The sequence below is a fragment of the Apaloderma vittatum genome, unplaced genomic scaffold (genome assembly GCF_000703405.1).
Source record: "Apaloderma vittatum isolate BGI_N311 unplaced genomic scaffold, ASM70340v1 scaffold2725, whole genome shotgun sequence".
NCBI classification, from domain to species: Eukaryota; Metazoa; Chordata; class Aves; order Trogoniformes; family Trogonidae; genus Apaloderma; species Apaloderma vittatum.
The window spans coordinates 1-17,388 of record NW_009716298.1 but is presented as its reverse complement, the minus strand read 5'-3'; the positions used below and the strand labels follow the sequence as shown (position 1 = coordinate 17,388).

General features: G+C 46.0%; 1 protein-coding gene across 1 annotated transcript; it reads right to left on the bottom strand.

Annotated features, from left to right (window-relative positions):
* Positions 1-785: 785 nt before the first annotated feature.
* Positions 786-16,762, bottom strand: TADA1 (transcriptional adaptor 1; the record flags this gene model as incomplete). The annotated part of the gene is made up of 7 exons (XM_009869458.1): positions 786-1,217; positions 2,199-2,361; positions 3,365-3,516; positions 4,488-4,697; positions 7,655-7,752; positions 15,478-15,543; positions 16,671-16,762. Coding segments are annotated over 7 exons (934 nt in total), but the record flags the coding sequence as incomplete, so codon positions are not given.
* Between the last annotated feature and the right edge of the window lie 626 nt (positions 16,763-17,388).

The following is a 17,388-nucleotide window of genomic DNA, read 5'->3' as shown; positions in this document are numbered from 1 at the left end:
AGTTCAGACAATTTAATAGAATTCTCGTGTTATAAGCCTGTTCCCTTCAGCATCTGAAGGGCACACAGCTGGCTCGGCAAGCCAGTGGAGTACCTGAAACACAGCAGGTGGTTTCCTTTTATACACAGCAACGTGCACACCTTGCAGAGGTGTGGCTGCGTGTTTTTATGTCCGTGTTGCAAATCCTACGAGTCTGCAACACTAACAGGCTGCGCAGATGCCTGTATTTGGGCATTGCTGTCCCACCCCAGGGATGGTCAAGCTACCCGCCGGGGTGGCTAAACCACTTGCTGCACTGACAGGTACAGGGGTTGCTTCTTGTCACAGGTCCAACAACTCCTAGAACATCTGATCGCAACTAGAAGAGAGACGTGAGTCAAGGGCAAGGCTGATGGGAAAACATTACTTACACCTCTGATTTTATCAAGCGTTTTCGTAACTGGTAAGCGATACCTACGGCAGCATGCACCTTCATGTTCTGTGATGAAAATAGTTTAAGAGATAGGCTAGAAAAGCCCTTTCCCTTTTTTGCCTTATTTGCTCAGAGTTTCTAATCAGAAGTTCCCCTGGTAGTAGAGGAACAGTATCAGCTTGCAGAATTGCTCATCTTCGCCCCACAAAAGCCCACCCTTTTTCCAGTTAAATGAATGGAAAAAAGATCCCACCAACTGCAGCAATTTGGAAAAGGCCCCCGGAGACTGAGCTCAGAAGGGAAACTACCTGAGAGGGGATGGCGAGGAAGCAGATTTCCCATGCTCGCGTAAGAACACAAAAACACATCTTACTTAAAAAATTCTTTCCACCTTCACATTTATTTTTCCTAAAAAACACAGTCTTTGCAAACAAATCTCATTTCTCCTTTCCAGTTCCGTGGGATTGCTGCAAGCACTCCACGGCACATGACTCTGGGGAAGCAGAGAAAGTGCACCACAAACTCAGTCATATTTCCATAGGAAAAGCTGACTCGTAACTTCCATCACCCTTGAAATGTTGACACAGGTTGGTAAGAAGTGTCTGAATGTCAAGTCCAAGGAATGGCACTGAAGGCATCTGACAGCTCAGCCCTAGCAGAGCAGAAGGCCCTCCTTTGCTGCCAGGCGCTGGCGATGGATTTTATCCTGCTGGAGCTCCTCGTGGTTCGGATGCCAGAGTTTCATGACAATTCTCTCAATGTTTAGAGCGTAGACAGTGTGTGCAGGAATAACTTCTTTGTGCACCTGGAGATATAGGTTAGAAAAAACAGGTTTCATGCTTTTATACGTCTTTCCCCATATCACCCATGGAAGAACTTCCCTCTGCTATGGGACAATCGGAGAGCTGGCCCTGCTGAGCAGGAACGGAGGCTGTCACACATGAGGAGAGCTGCAACCTGCCAGCACCGAACAACTAAGGGAGTGGCACCGTAAGGAAATTGTCATTTTGTTCTTGCGATGACAAACAAGAATTTATCATCAGAATTTTACAAACAACAATTCTATACGACTAAACACACAAGACAAACACTTGACTACAGCTCTTACAACAAATGGCCTGCCTCCACAGCCTTGAGACAAAATCCCAAGGCCAGTTCACAGCAACAGAGACTGGGGAGGGAGGGGAATTTCTCACGGCTAATTTTAGACCTTCAAAGTAGTCTGAATGTCCCCAGAGCTGCCAGAGAGGGAGGAAACCACGGGCATACACCTCCCTGGGAAGGTTCATCCAGCCTTAGACACCTCCCCAGGGCTGGGGGCATCATAGCTAATCCACTGCACGAGATAAAGGACCAAGTATTTCTTCAAGTACCCAGATGAAACATGAGGAGTAAGAAGGGATATGCCAGGCAAGTAATTTTGCTGCATCAGTGTCAAAATCTCAGTCTAGATCAGTCCTGATACAATCACTGGAGCTTTGCTGCAGAGGAAGAGCTCGCCCTTCTTACGTAGCTGTACAAAGAGAGAGGGATTTCCTCACCAACTCTCTGACTAAGGAGAGCAGAAGAGGCATTAAACCATGAGCTGATCGCATGTTAACAGTTTTCTAATAGCGTGAACGAGTCAAAGCCAAAGAACTGTAAATTTGAGAGGGAAAGAAGGAAACAGACTGTAGGAAGAGAAGTTAAATCCCCCTCCACACACATAAACCAAATCAGAGACTGGTAGCTAGTAGTCAGGGCTGCACTCTACCTGCAACGCAACAACGTAACGTGAACAGCTTACCTGTAATGCCTCAAAAAGATCATACATGTTCACTGGCGGGAGGGACGCTGGCAGGGTGTCCCCAGAGCAGGCCAGGAGCAGAGCTGCTTGCTGCTCCACGTCATCAGGTGGCGGCTGGGGAGCCAGGCTCTGACCTGCAGAAGGCGTCGCACAGGTTGGGGGACTGTAGACAGAGGAGGCAGTAAAACGTTCCCATCAGGAAAACAGCACCAGATTTGGAAGTCACACAGCAGGGGCTTGGCCCAAGGGTTGGCTTCTCTGCATCAGCTGAGTTAGCCCTTATGTGGATAGAGTTATTTCAGCTGTGATTAAAATATCTTTAAAAATCCAGTTTAACAGAAATGGTCCAAACCAACCCTTAACATGCTTCAAACCTGCTTAACCAATCTTGACTGGGCAATTTTTTGTTTACAGTCAATAGCTTCCACCTAGAATAAGAATGAAGGCACCCACATTAAATTGAATTGAAAGACATTAGCCATTAGGCAGAGTTGTTTGGAGTGGATTGCATTTCTAGTGCTTGTAGTCTACAAGCAAATCTTAAAACACCCACGACCTCCTGTCAGCTATTAATTGCTGCCACAGATAAACACAACTGCCTTCTCCTACACACATGCTGCCAGATGCACAGCACGAACTGTTTGACACCGAGACTTTGGAAAACAAGTTGATCTTGAAGCTCTGCTAGGTGGAAAGGTGTGCCAAGGAACTATTAGATACAGGAAAGGATAAGATGGCAGTGTCCTGCAGGCCCTCACCAACATTTTGCTCCTAAGGCACAACAGCAGTGCCCTCACAAAGGCAGGGCTCTTCTGCCCAGAGGCAGTTTCCCTGGGAGCAGCAGAATTACTGTCTCACTCACTACATCTTCCAAAAAACCAGTAATTACTAAAGGACATTCAGAGGCCCAGCGTTCACCTTCATAAACTGAAGGATAAGCAGAGGCAAGGGAGAGAGACTTGACACAGCCTCAAACTCCACTGCTGAGAAATCCCCATATTCTCTCTCCCTGTTCAGCTGATCAGGGCTCCATACTGACACCTTCTTAGGGTGTGAAAGCTAAACACCATTATAAACATTCCACTAAGTAAGGAAACCAAAACATAGAGTAGCTTTAGGACTAGCAAATTGCATTTGAAATTAGCAGTGTGCCAAGAGCTCCTTACCACTCAATTAAATTGTTATAAGCAACAACACTGTTCCTCAGATATGGCTGAGGGTTCACATTGCTTCCAAAGGCGTATTTGAAGTGGCCGTCTCTTAGCCGATAGGCTTTCCGCCTGGATATCACAGATGTCAGAATATCCTTCAGATGGTTCTGCAATAAAAAAAACCCGAATCTTGTTGCGCATGCTCATTTATTCACTCTAACAAGCCTCAGCTATGACGAGTGCCTCACCGACTGGCAAGACAGCAGTAGCACTGCTATAACCAAAAAGACCTAAAGACATAAGGGAACAAGTTATAACACATTTTCACTGTCCGATGCAGGTGGAACCAGAGAACACCTTGCTGTGCGAGTACGGTATGCATTAGCCTCTGAACCATACGTCAATGTGTGACACATTGCTCTGAATGTCAAAGAGGTTTCTTAAATGCCAGGAAATTCCCAACCTCTGATAAGAAGTACAGATATTTCATAACTGGCACTCACTCCTCTTTTTCAGACTGTTCAGTTGCCTGGAAAGTGCTGGAGAAGTAACTTTCGGAAAAAAAAAAAAGCAGACAACTGCCTTTCAACTTAAACCACTCTCAGACAAGGAGACTTGGTTGGCCTCCACAGTCTGACTCCAGAAAACCATCCACACAGCAATGCTGCAAAAAACAGCTGTCTCATTCCTGGGACATGTCAGGCAACACACCACTGAGGGCCAGTATCAGCAACAGCAGGCACATCACCCACAGGTGTCATCCAATTCTGTCACTTCCACACCAGAGACTTATGTTTATAATAGATTATTTTTCATATAACTGTTTAAACTGGACCTCTCATTTCATCCCTGCTTTTAAGTGACAAGAACAGCATCTTCAAAAACAGCCCCTTGAGTGTGCCTGGAGTTCTGAAGTACTTGTGTATTAAGAACTAACCCTTGCAGGCAGAAACACAAGCCTTTACACCTATCTGTGATGCCACAAACCTGGAAGCCCTCTGATTCTCATCTTGCTCCTCCTGAGGCAATTAGAGAAGCAGATTTCCTCTCTCCATGGAGGAATCCCACCCCACATTGCACACAGAGCCTTTTGCTGCTGCTACAAGGAGACCTCCACAGCTGCCCAGCCCAGTCTCACCTCCACAGCATAAACAACTGCGGTCACTGCCTCCTCTGTGACATTGTCCAGCCCGTGCTCGTACGCTGTTACGATCATCCTTCCTTCTAACTGGCCACGTGTAGGAAGCATCATGGTGTGAGAACACAGCTTCAAATCATCATCCTCCTGAGGATCCTTTGCCACAAACTGCTGGGCTCCAGACAGCGGATTCTGAGGCTGAAACCGGTGCTGTTACGAACACATTAGAGCATAAGAAGATAAATCCTCAGTCAGACCCTTTGATTCATCAAGCTGAACATTCCTTCCCCAATCAGAAAGCAAACACCTGTAAAAATGTTTCACAGCAACACAAGTGGTGTGACATTCCTCCCCAGGATACTCTCCCAACCCCGAAGATTTGCAGCTGAAGAAATTTATGAGCCAATGTTGGCATCCTTTTATTAAATAACCCATGAACTTGTCTGGCAGCACCCTAAACCACCTAAACTTTGGGTATCCACAACATCATACAGTAAGAAATTCTGCTGTGTAGAATTTCACGCACCACACGAGGAGTCACATCCTCTGGTTTGCTCCATACTTCCCACCTGCTAGATTTGATTGATTCTCCTGTGTCAAACATGGGCAGTCACTGCCCCTGTTATCTCTCTTCTCACTAGCCAGGGCAGCAATGATTTTATGGACTTTCACCTCCTTCTATGCAGAAGAGTTTTCACCTATTTAGTCATTTCTTGTACAGAAGGGTGTGTTTTTACTTACAGTTTCCATCAAGATTAAAACCCATGATCCCAAGCTTGTGTGACTGGCTCTTACATTTCTTTAAAGCTTTAAATGCAATAATTCAGCCACGTTCCAGTTCCAAATTTCATACTCTAGTCTCCCCATGCACTTTCAATACTCTAAGCAGAGCTGCATTACTGAACAGCCACTGATTCCAAGATGGATTACAGCCATTTTTCAGAACTGACTCAGTTATTTAAGGGAAAAAAAAAAAACAAACAAAAAAACCCCAAACCAATACAGAAAACAACAACCAAAAAAAGGCCACTCGCCCCAGAAAACCCTGACACCACAGACCAGAAATTCATGCCAGAAGGTGTCAGCCTCCGTTTCCCAGGCCACATGTATATGCCAGCACAATTCGCTTGCTGTGCTGGCACACATGTGTCTCAAGCTCCAACTCCATGAAGCCTCAGTCCCCAGGTAAAGGTGAGGTGGGGAGGGGGGAAAACAAGCAAACAGGAGCGACTGATCCCCAAGTCTAAATATGTGCTTGGCCCAGGCCCAACCCACATGACCCTGGCTCATCAAGTACTCCCACAGCTCCTCTCCCTTGACTCTCCAAGCCACCAATCCAGTGGCTCTGGAATGAAGATCACTGCAAGACTCTTATGGGGCATCAAGACAAACACGTACTTTAAATATAAACAATTAATATGTAGCAAAGTGGATTTCTCACATCTTAGTTTCAGGAGAGGAAGAGGGGGGCTGCTTTCTTCAAAGGACAGTGTGGTATTTAACTCAGAGTGAAAAAACAATCCACCCACTAATGATGTGAAAGCAGGTTTCCCTCCCCATAATTCTGAAGATTTATACTTTCATTACAGGAAGGCTATATGCCTGGAAAAAAAAAAGAAAAGAAACCTTCAGAACGTAAGCAATTCTTAAAAGGAATGTGATCAGGGAGAAGAGAAGCCAACTGGAATGAACCTGGGGTCATTCACAGCTGTTACTCTGACCAGCAAGGGGAAACATCAGGAAACACCATTGTGCTACTCAGGAATTTCACTAGTAATAGACAAGCCCATTAAACCTAATGGACACTTCATAGAGTACTTACAACCAGGCCTTCCAGGAACACCTGTATAACCTAGGGGTATCCAAGTACACAACATTCCAACACTTCCACTATCTCACTACTTGCTTCTCAAAGACTCACCTTTACTTGCTACTGAAAAGTTACAGCGAAATTTTAAAACACAAAGGTAACTTCAGAACTCGGCTCACAGCCACAAACACTGCAAAGTTATTTTAGCAACAGGTTCAGCTCACGTCCCCCTGAAACACTGGTGTGTGAGGCACACGCAGGGTGTCTAACCGCAGCCCCCGGTGGGGTGGGCTGTGCTTCAGCTGAGTCAAGCTAACACCACACAGCATGAGAGCGGGAGGTTTCATGTGCCCACCTTCCTCCCCTGCCCCCAGCGCTTTCTTCCTTTGCACTGGGTTTCACACTCATCCAGCCACACACAATGTTGACCCAGCTGAATAAACCAGGAAAAAAAAATAATTAAAAAAAAATAGGGCTTGGGATCTTCTCTGCTCAGTCAGTTTTCTGCCTTGTTGGAGAATTGAACCACATCACGATGTGCTAACAAGCCAGATTTATCACACAGTGTTAAGACACAGACACTCTCCCTTTCAGCGAACTCTTAATTCAGTTTGAGCCATCTTATCAAACCCCACCCATGCATGGAAGGCAGCGCCCTCCACACTGGTCTGGCAGCACCAAAACAACTGTGGAACAGACATGTGACAGCACCACATGGATGTACTGAGCCTTCACTGCATTTTTCTGCTACCTACCAGAAGACAGCATATTTGCAATGAATTTTCAGTTCTGAAACACCCCCACCCTCTTAAAGCATTCCACCCAAGGAACATCTTACTTCTAACACTTCAGATGGCAGAGTCCTGCAGAGGGAACCATGCAATCACAGAATTCTGCCTGACTGCCTGAATAAATAGGAAATAGGAAATCACTTTTGCTTCAAGAATTCGGCACTTGTATGAAGTGAACAAGATATGAACAACGTGAAAGGCAAGAGAGACTGTGAGAGATCTGCCCAAGTGTTACTACAGTAATCACAGACTTAAAGTTACTCCTTGTTGGTTTCTGGAATATAAGCTTTTGCAACTCTGACACTTAGGTGTTCTTCCATGGGTTCTCTGGTGTCTAACAAAGCCAGGCCGCAGCATAATCTTTCTTGAAAGAGGCTTCCATGAGAGGCAGCAGCCACTAAGTCTCAGCTCTTGCTCCAATCCAGAACTCAAAAAAGACGACATATATCATCGCACATGTTAGATGTCCATCACCCCCAGAAGTAACAAAAACTACATGCTGTGCAGCGCTCTTCACACCCAACAGAACATCAAAGAGTCAACACTGTTTGACTGTGGACACTTACATCAAACTTTTGCCGAACTGAAGAAATCTTTTTCTTTCCTTTGGGTTTTCCAGGTTTAGTTGCAGAGCCACCTGGCCACGGGAGAGATCCAGCACCTTCTACAGATCAAAAAAGAAAAAAAAACACCCACTGAGTAAGTGTTGCTGATTTAGGGCCAGGATGAAACTGTCCACACAAGAAGACCCTTAGCATTTGGCCCCAAACTACGCCTTAACCCAGAATCAACACCCATGGCCCAGAGGAAGGACTCTTCGGCAAGAACCCTTCCCCTCCTTTGTCAGCCCTCTGCTAGCTTGACTTGTTCATGACCCATTACTTCAGGAGAAACTTCTGTCCACACAAAAATCCATGGCAGAAGAGAGATGAACGCAGCCTCCAAAGGAAAGCCACAGGGAAGGAACAAGCCATTTGTTCCATCAGGAAGATGACAGGAGCTTGCCCACAGGGTGATTCTCCTCCCACCAACTCCTGGATCACGTCAGATGCCAACCAACAGGATCAAGAATCCAGCTTGCTACATCTGCCTTTACAGTTCCCCATCAGCTTTAGGAAGCTTTGCCTTGGACTCGTGTTAAACATCTGATCATTCCTGTTATGTTGATGGCAAAGGAGAGCAGGGAAGAACTGCAGAGGCCACCAAGCCCAGGCACAGGATGACACCAACACGAGCTGTGAGCTTGTGACTGACCAGAACTGGCAAGCAGCTGAAAGAGATTACTGTGTAGTACCGGCACATAAATACACTTGGCCACATCGCCTTGAGGAGCCTGCTCAAAAAACTCCACTGCACGCTGACAGCTACACCTACAGCACGCCAAACCACATCCTGATAATCAGACAGCTCTTGGCAGGGACAGCCCGGCACATTTTCTGCTGACTGGTTTACAGGATCCATGCACAATTCCTTGAGGTACTTTGGGGCTTGCGACAACACCATATTGGGTGCACGTGCACTTACTGACAGCAAACAAAACATGTAACCCAAAGACTGGACAGCCCTCTCGTGGCTAGAGAGGCAGCTTCTGCTCAGTGCCAACAGAATTCTCCTCCTGTCATTTTGCACTGCAAGCAAGGAGCTTTTTTTCCTTCGGAGCATGCCCCGGGCCATCCCACAACTCGCTCAGCCAGCCCCAAGCACGTTCGCTGAGCACTGACAACCAACCAGCTCTGGCTCTCACAGGTTACTACAGGCTGCCACGGCTCAGATGTCTGCCTTGGGCCAGCCAGCATGTTTACCTCTGGCTCCCACAACTACGCTTAATTTGCCACAATCAGGAACTCATAAATACAGTTATACCACAGCCCTGTTTATAGGGAACAGAATCTCAATGTGGTACGTGTGGGAAGGGACCTCGAGATCATCTAGTCTAACCCTTCTTCCAGAGCAGGATCACCCAGAGCAGATCACACCGTAGGGCATCCAGACAGGTTTTTAAGATCTCTAGAAATGGAGATGCCACCACCTCTCTGGGCAGCCTGTTAGAGCACTCTGCCACCCTCAAAGTAAAGATGTTTCTTCTCATGTGTAGGTGGAACTTTCTATGTTCAAGTTTGTGCCTGTTACCTCTCATCCTGTCACTGGGCACCACTAAAAAAGGCTCACCTCAGTCTCCTGACACCCACCCTTGAAGTATTTATAAGCACTGCTAAGACCCCTGGGCAACACCACTTGTTACAGACCTCCAACTAGACTCTGCATCATTAATCACAACCCTCTGAGCTCTGTCTTTCAGACAATTTTCAGTCCGCCCCACTGTCCTCTAACCCACACTTCCTAAGCTTGCCTGTGTGGATGCTACCTTCCAGAGCCTGAACCTACAGGATTTCTCCAAGCAGTTTCTTGAAGAGGTCAAATTTAACCCTCCTGAAGTGTAAGGTTGCAATCCTACTTGTTGTTTTCTGCCAACTACCCACGATCCTGAACTCTATCTTCTCATGATCACTACAGCCAAGACTACCCCCAACCTTAAAGTCCTCCACCAGCCCCTCTGTTTGCCAAGCCTAGGTCAAATAGTACACCTCTCCTTGATGGCTGCTCCAACACCTGAGTCCAAAAGTTATCATCAATACAGCAGAGGAACCTCCTGGACTAGACATGCCCGGCTGCGTGGCCTTCCCAGTAGGTATCAGGGTGACTGAAGTCCCCCATGAGCACCAAGGCCTGTGACTGCGAGACTACTTCCAGCTGCCTGCAGAAGGCCTCATCAGCCTCTTCACCCTGATCAGGTGGCCTGTAATAAACACCCACAACAGTGTCTCCCACATCAGGCTGCCCCTTACACCCTACCCACAAGTTCTCAATTCACTCTTCATCTGCCCCCAGGGGGAGCTCCATGCCTTCCACACAAAGAGATACTCCACAGTGACATAAAGGGTAACTCCACAATCCCCTTGCTGGCCTGTCCTTGAAAAGGACACAGCCATCCATGACAGCATTCCAGTCCTGTGAGCCGTCCCACTGTGTCTCAGGAACTGCAGTGAGATTGTGGCCCGCAACTGCACACAGACCTCCAGTTCTTCCTGTCACGCACTCCTGTGTAAGCATTTCAGAGAGGGAATGTATAGTTTCTGCCCCTGGCAGGTGGCAGGCCTTCTGTTTCTCAAAAAAATAGCAGCACGCTGTCCTACCAGTGCCAAGCTGCTACACCCAGGCACCTCACTAGCAAGCCCAGTTACATCCTTCTCCCCCTTCAAATTTAATTTAAAGGTCTCTCAGTGAGCTCTGCTAACTCTTCTCCGAGAATCCTTTACCTTCTGTGAGGTCAGCTTTTCCCATCCATTACCAGCAAGTCTGGTGCCTTGTAAATGAAGCCACGGTCAAAGAACCCAAAGTCCTGCCAGTAATATCAGGCTCAAAGCCAGGCACTGATCTGCTGCCTCTTCCTCTTCCCCCCCTCTTCATTCCCTGCAACTGGAGGGATAGAGGAGAACACAGCTTGTGCTCCTGATCCCTTGACCAGTCATTTCAAGGCCTTGTAATAATATTTTTTTACTGCCCTTGGACTTCTTACTACATCACCACTGCCTGCAAGATCAAAATAAGATAATAATCCGAGGGCTTTATGGGTCTCTGAACCGTAACCCCAACCCTTAGTCAACCTGTGGGTTCAGGTTGACATTCCTATATTTTTCAACAGTCAGCTGCTAAGAAATGGGTAAAAAAAAAAATCTATATACATATAGATGGCATATTCTATATAAAAAAAGGGTTTACAAAGAAATTCAGCTACAATCTATTAAAGAAAACCAACAGTCTACATACAACAAGCTCTGTTGTCAAAATCCACTAGTCAATTATAGGAAAGGAGAATAATTAAATCATCTCCAAAAATCACAAAGCTGGTGTCACTAATCACTGTGGAGGCCCTAATGAGCGAGGCTGGGAAAGTACTGCAGACAATCACCTCAATAACCACCGTTGCCCTTCCTCAAGATCTCAGAACTTGCATCTTGGGAATCTATCAGCTTAACACTACTTTTCTCACAAGATGTTTTGCTCTTTACAGACGAGTCCTTTCTTCTTCCTCTCCTCCCTAGCAGGTCATACCCCTTCTAGGCAGGGGGGGATTAGGCAAATTAAGGGCAGACACAGAAATTACCTGGCCCGTTTCAAAGTTTTTGGTAAAAGCGTAACTCTCTAGCTTGCAGTGTCACCCCAATCCAGGCCATTCCCCCTTGTCAGAAGTCTCACACAGCTCTTCCACTGCCTCACGTACACAAGTGTCCTTGGCTAAAGCTGTAACCAGTTGGAGACAGAGAGAGTGGAACCAATGGAAACAGAAGTAGGAAACTACACCTTTTTATCTGGCAATGTTATAGATGAACAGGTTATAGCCATGTCTGCCTTTTAAAAATGTCTTTAAATAAAAATAAATAAATATAGCAACTCTTAAACTAAATGGCAACTGAATTTTTAGGCTTTGACAGTAGATCCTAAAGTTGCGACTTTGAATTAAATCTCAACCTGCACATTTAACAAAAAATTAACCAGACTTAGCTTTGAACATGGAAAAGGCAGGATAATATCACCTATTCCCCATTTTAACAAGCCCAGAGCAGATTTTTTTTTGGCTCCTTTTCCATGTTTTCATATTACCAGGCCCAATTTGCACTAGATGAAGAAAGTAAAATTCCCCTCTAGTATTTTAAGAAACCCAGCACTTGCCTTCCTGGCCAGAAATTACAAGGCTGCATTGCCCCAGGCATGAAACTTCAGAGATGTTAGCAGGTTTTATTTAATCTTGCTTGCAAGAGAATCAGATGTTAACAAGCCACAGCAGTGGCTGCTGATCCGCCTTCAGAGGTGAGGATAAGAATGTTTTCCTGACAGCTGCCACATCTCTGCAGCCCCAGCCAGAACAGTCAGAGGGTGTTGGGTTTTCCTGACATGCTACACCAGCACCACAGCACAGGAGGAAAGGACAAAGATAAAAACAGTGAAAATCACATCAGAGAAAAGCAGCCAGGCACAGGAAACACATTTTTCCATCCTTGTTTATTTGATCTTCAGTTGGGTTGCTGGGTTTTTGTTTTGTTTTGTTTTTTAAATCTTCTTGCAAGGACAAGGGTCTAGTCAAATACATTCTGACAACTCTCCTCTGTCAACAACTCACACTGCTATTTTCTTCCCTTTCCTCCCTTCCCAGCTCTCCAGAGAGAATGAGAACACAAGCAACCCGAGCCCATGTCACAGCTGGCAACCCTTCAAGCAAAGTCTGTGGGAAACCCCAATATAATAAAACATTTTATGCTGTCCCCACAAGAGTTATAGCTTGCTGAACCGTCTCTTAGTTGGCTCCAGATTGCAAGTCACTAACTCAAGTGCTTGCAATTGCCTCAGTTTTATTGTTAACACTCAGCTAAGGAAGGAGGTAACAGTTCAAGGAGGTAGGTATTAACACACAAAACCTCAGTGCTTGTCCAACAAACAAGCTTAGCGACCAAGTTTATGCAAGGAACTGAGGTTCCTTCCTGATGAATTTGAGTGAGTGAGAAGAGAAACCTCAGACATAAAGATTGAAAAAGGCACTTCTGAAAAAAATTGATAAAAAGAGGACACCAAAGAAAACAATGTTCTTGTAGTATGGGAAGCATGGTGCAGTGCTCAGGCTGCTATAGCCAACTTAAAAATCTCCATTAAGGCACTCTAGTATTTTGGAGAGCACGTTTCTGAGAAGTTCCTCTCTTCAGGCACTTTCACAGCTTCACAGCTATATCGCAGCCAGGTGCATCTTGAGTACTTATGGGTGCCTCTACAAGCATAGCTGCCAGAGGGAACATCACCATCCATTTTTCAAAAAAGGCAGAGAAGTCAGATTTCAGATTGCTCGGGATCCTGCTGTGCCCTCACTGGGAGCTCGGTAGGAATTAACACATTAACACAATTGCTTGCTCTTCACATGGGAACAGGTATGAATTCCCCTTCCTCTCCACTACCAAGTCCTACCCAGGCTGTGGAACTGGGATTTGAAGTTTGGGAGGCCAAGAGCAGATGAGAGGGGTAATGGAAAGCGCTCTCAAAAGGTCACATTCACCACCAGAAGCAGCAAAATTTGGATCAGATGAGTTTGTTTGTATTGTTCAACACGTTATAATCACACACCTTAAAAACACCTTCCCCAAAGGTTCCTAATATCCAGTACACTTTTAAACACTGACCACACAATTATATTTAATACAAACCAGCATTTTAAAGGAGGTTTTCCCACTTGTGTCTCCCTCACAAAGATGGAAAGTATGTGCATCAATAACCCTTGTAAAAGCACGCCAAGTTCACCAATCCCACTTCTTTAAAGTTACTTGTTTCCATGCATCATGAAGTAAACACCTTCTACCCAAGATAGCGGTGGAGACAACAGCCTGTTAGCTTTCCATTCTTACATCGAGGGGAGAAGGAAAAAAAAAAAAGCCAACATAAAACTAGCAGGTGTCAGACTGGCACCTACAGGGAGAAAAAGAAGTCGAGACACAACATTTAGTATTCCACTAGTACTGCACTCTGGGACTTCCATGTACCATTCATTATACCACACGCAACAGACTGGTAAGTAAAATGTGCAACAGATCTACCAGTCAGTAGCCCAGAAAGAGGTGTCTCAGTACAGATCAGCTCCAAAATCATCGGGAGACTCTGTACTGATCTGAAGAGAGCAAAACAAGGACTCTAGAAGGGACCAGCAGTACACAGTACTAACTGCAGAGCATTAAAGCATGTCTTTAAGAACACACACACGATTAAACTGATTTTTTCCACGGTGGCTTATGCAGATCTATGGACACAGAGCCAATAAAAGCCTGCCTGAAAGCACCAGAGGCACTGGGTAAGGCAGCTCGTCAGCCAGTGCTCTGCTCCATGCTGTCACCAACCGTCTGAGGCACCACACAGATGGGTTCCTCAAGGGCTCTTGAAGAAGGTAAGCTTCAACGGGTCACGGGAGAAAGTCCTTGCAAGGGCTTGAAATTAAGAAAAGGTCAGGAGGGCACCTGCACAGCATCACACTGCTTTGTGCTGGGACTCGTACTTCTAACTCACTCCCAGACAGCCTTGGAAAAAAAAGGGGGTGCTGAGGAGCTGCACAACACCAAGTGACCAGGTAAAGAGACAAATTCAACACAACTAGGGTCCCACAGCAGCAGGCTCTAACTTAATTACCACCACTCAGGAGCAAGAAGACCTCTAAGCTACCTACTCCAACACTCACATCAGCTCAGTCCTGAGCTCACAGAGCACAGTCACCCTCTCCTTTCCCCACCTAATTCAGGCTCAGCTGCTTCAGGTAACACTTAGAGGGAGAATCACTGTTCTTGTGCTTTCTTTTTATAATCCAGGTGGAAGTACTCCAAGTCAAAAGCAAGGAGCAGGAAGATTTAGACACAAATCTTATGTTTTACATGGGCACAGACAGATAAAGAGAAATCTGGGACTCAAAAGGTGTTTGTAAAGTTCAAGAGCAAACAAAATGAATTTTGAGGTGAGGGAGGTTAGCAGTTAATTAGCACAGCTAGTATAGTTAAGCACCAGCTACACAAAAAGCCATGGCTATCCATAAACTTCGCATTTTTCCCCCATCCTCTTAACTACTTCAGGTACCCCAATAACAGCTATTCTCCCCTCTGAAAAAAAGATTATCTCTCAGGCCTCAGCCCACCAAAGCTGTAACAATTCTCTCTCCCTTATTACACAGCAGTTTCATATCTTGAATTGCATCTCAACTGTCCTTCCTATCAGATCTCTGTGCTGAAAGTTCTTTTGAAGACCAAACAAAACACATCGTGCAACCCTGACAATAGCTACTCTAAATCTTACAAATTTAAAACTATCTCTGGAAGGTTGGGTTATTTGGCCAGAGCTCAATCAAGATGCACTATAAGCATTCCTGGTAAGTGTTTTTCTATCAGACACGTACTTGATTTCAAGATCAGTCAGGAATATCCCCAAAATTACATCCCCAGCAGAGATAAGAACAAAGAGCATCACAAGTTTGGAAAAGAGAGGAAGCGGTGAGCAAAGCAGATCAAAGGCAGAGCAGCCATCTCCCTTTATGCTTCAGTTTACAGCACATGCCCAATCCAGAAATCAAACCAGCTTATGGCACACAGCAGTCCAGCATCAGCCTCCCACCACGCGCCTGCAGCTTATTTATAAGAGCATCTCTGCCAAAATCAGCTGGATCACTACTTTGCTACCCTTTTGCCTGCCTGGCAAAAAGAAGATAAATAATAATGCTCAGAAAATCGGGAGTGCTTTGTACAAAATCCACCAAACACTCACAGGGCACAGCGTTACGATCCGATTGTTTTTAACGAGGCTTCGCAGGACTTACCTGGCGCGGAAACCAAGATCTGGCACCGGGTGAGAATAGCCAGGAGGAAGTCGTTGTGAGAGTGGACTGTGTAAAGACAGACGATTCATTAGCAACACCCCTCAGAGGCACCTCATTCAAACTGATCTTAAAGCAGCTCGCTATACCTTTCCACAGCTGTGTTTACCCCACACGCTTAGCATATAGGCACAACTTCCAGATTAAGCTTTTCTCAGAGTTTTCTTCTGCTGGACCTAGAATCTACTACCATCACGCTTACAAAACGAATGCTCCATGTTGCAAGTAATCATGTTAGGTCATTTCTCAGTGCGCTGCACACTGAAATCCAGCTCTACAGACAGGCTACGTGAAATATCTGGTGCATTCAGCCAGTCAGAGGAGGACTGGGTGTCCCTCCTGCCACACAGATGTCTGGTAGCAGGGCTTTTGTTTTTTCTAGAAAAGTACCAGTAAGACCCAGCACCAGGAAGAATTTAAGGCAAACAGAATCATAGACTGGCCTAGGCTGGAAGCGAACTTAAAGATCATTTAATCCAACCTCCCTGTCATGAAAATAGTTTCTAGATAGAATTTAACTTCCTCACACAAGGGTCACTTCATAAGCAGGGTTAAAGGGTTACAGGATGCTCTTCAGCCTTTAAACTCATCAAACTCCCTGCGCTCCCCACAGGGATCACAAACATGGAAGTCAGGTGCCCTCACAATGCCTGCACAGAGGTGAGGGCAAAGGAATTTCACCTTTCAGTGCTCCAACCCACCACTCCTAAAAGCCAAGAAAGGGATCTGCCTCCTACAAAATCACCAAGGTGAATTTGGGGATTCCCTCTGTCACTTCAGCCACAAGACTAGCTCGCTTTGAACCACAGGGGGAGCACAATACGGAAAAGACTAGGTCTCCATGATGACATTAAAAGTAGCTTTTTGATTGCTGGGACAGCATATTTTACTGTATTTATACAAAGCCAAATTGCCTTTCAGTGCTGAGGCCACAAAGGGACTTTCCCCTACAGACCAGGGCAACTCCTATCTTTGTTAACTTTATTACTACTAGGACCCTGGCCGTTCTGATTTTCCTCACAACAATTTCCCTGTTCAGGAAGCAACATGCAGCAGGGAGGAGCATCCCTTAAGTCTGGCAGGGGCAAGGCACAGTTAAAGCCAGAGGGAAAACAAACATGAGGTGACTTTTTTACCATTGTCTTGCGTGAGAAGCCTGCGTGCTTCCAGATCAAACTCCTCCTTACTGATCTTCTGCTTGAACCAGAGCTTCAAGTTGGCCCAGTACCTAGGGAAGGGAGGGAAAGGTTCAGGCACCAAATGAAAAGCTTCATTCCTAAACCCACTGTTTTCCCTCACCAGCTCAGAGGGAGCCCAGGCAATACAAATTACAGAATCGTCAGAGCTCAAAAGGACCTCTGGAGATCATCTAAAAGAGACTTGCCTAGAGTACATCACACAGGATTGCATCCAGGTGCATGCTGAAAGCCAGCAGAGACAAAACCTCACCACCTCTCTGGCCTGTCTGTTCCAGCACCTTGTTATTTTCACAATAAAGAATTTTTTCCCTCACATCTACATTGGACTTTCTGCATTCCAGCTTGTGCCCCTTGCCCTGTCACTGGGCACTACTGTAAACAGTATGGCTCTATCCTCCTCGCGCCCACCCTTTAGACATTTACAAACGTTTTTAAGGCCTTCTCTCATCCCTCTCTTCTGCAGGCTGAAGAGTCCCAGCTCTCTCAACCTTTCTTCATAAGAGATGCTCCAGCGCCCCATTTATCTTCGTTCTCCTCCGCTGGACTCTGTGCAGTAGTTCCCTATCTCTCTCGAACTGTGAGCAGCACAGAACCAGGAGGCCGCTAACAAGCCCGCCCCGCAGGCCTGGCCCGGCGGTTCAAAGGCCCCATCCCC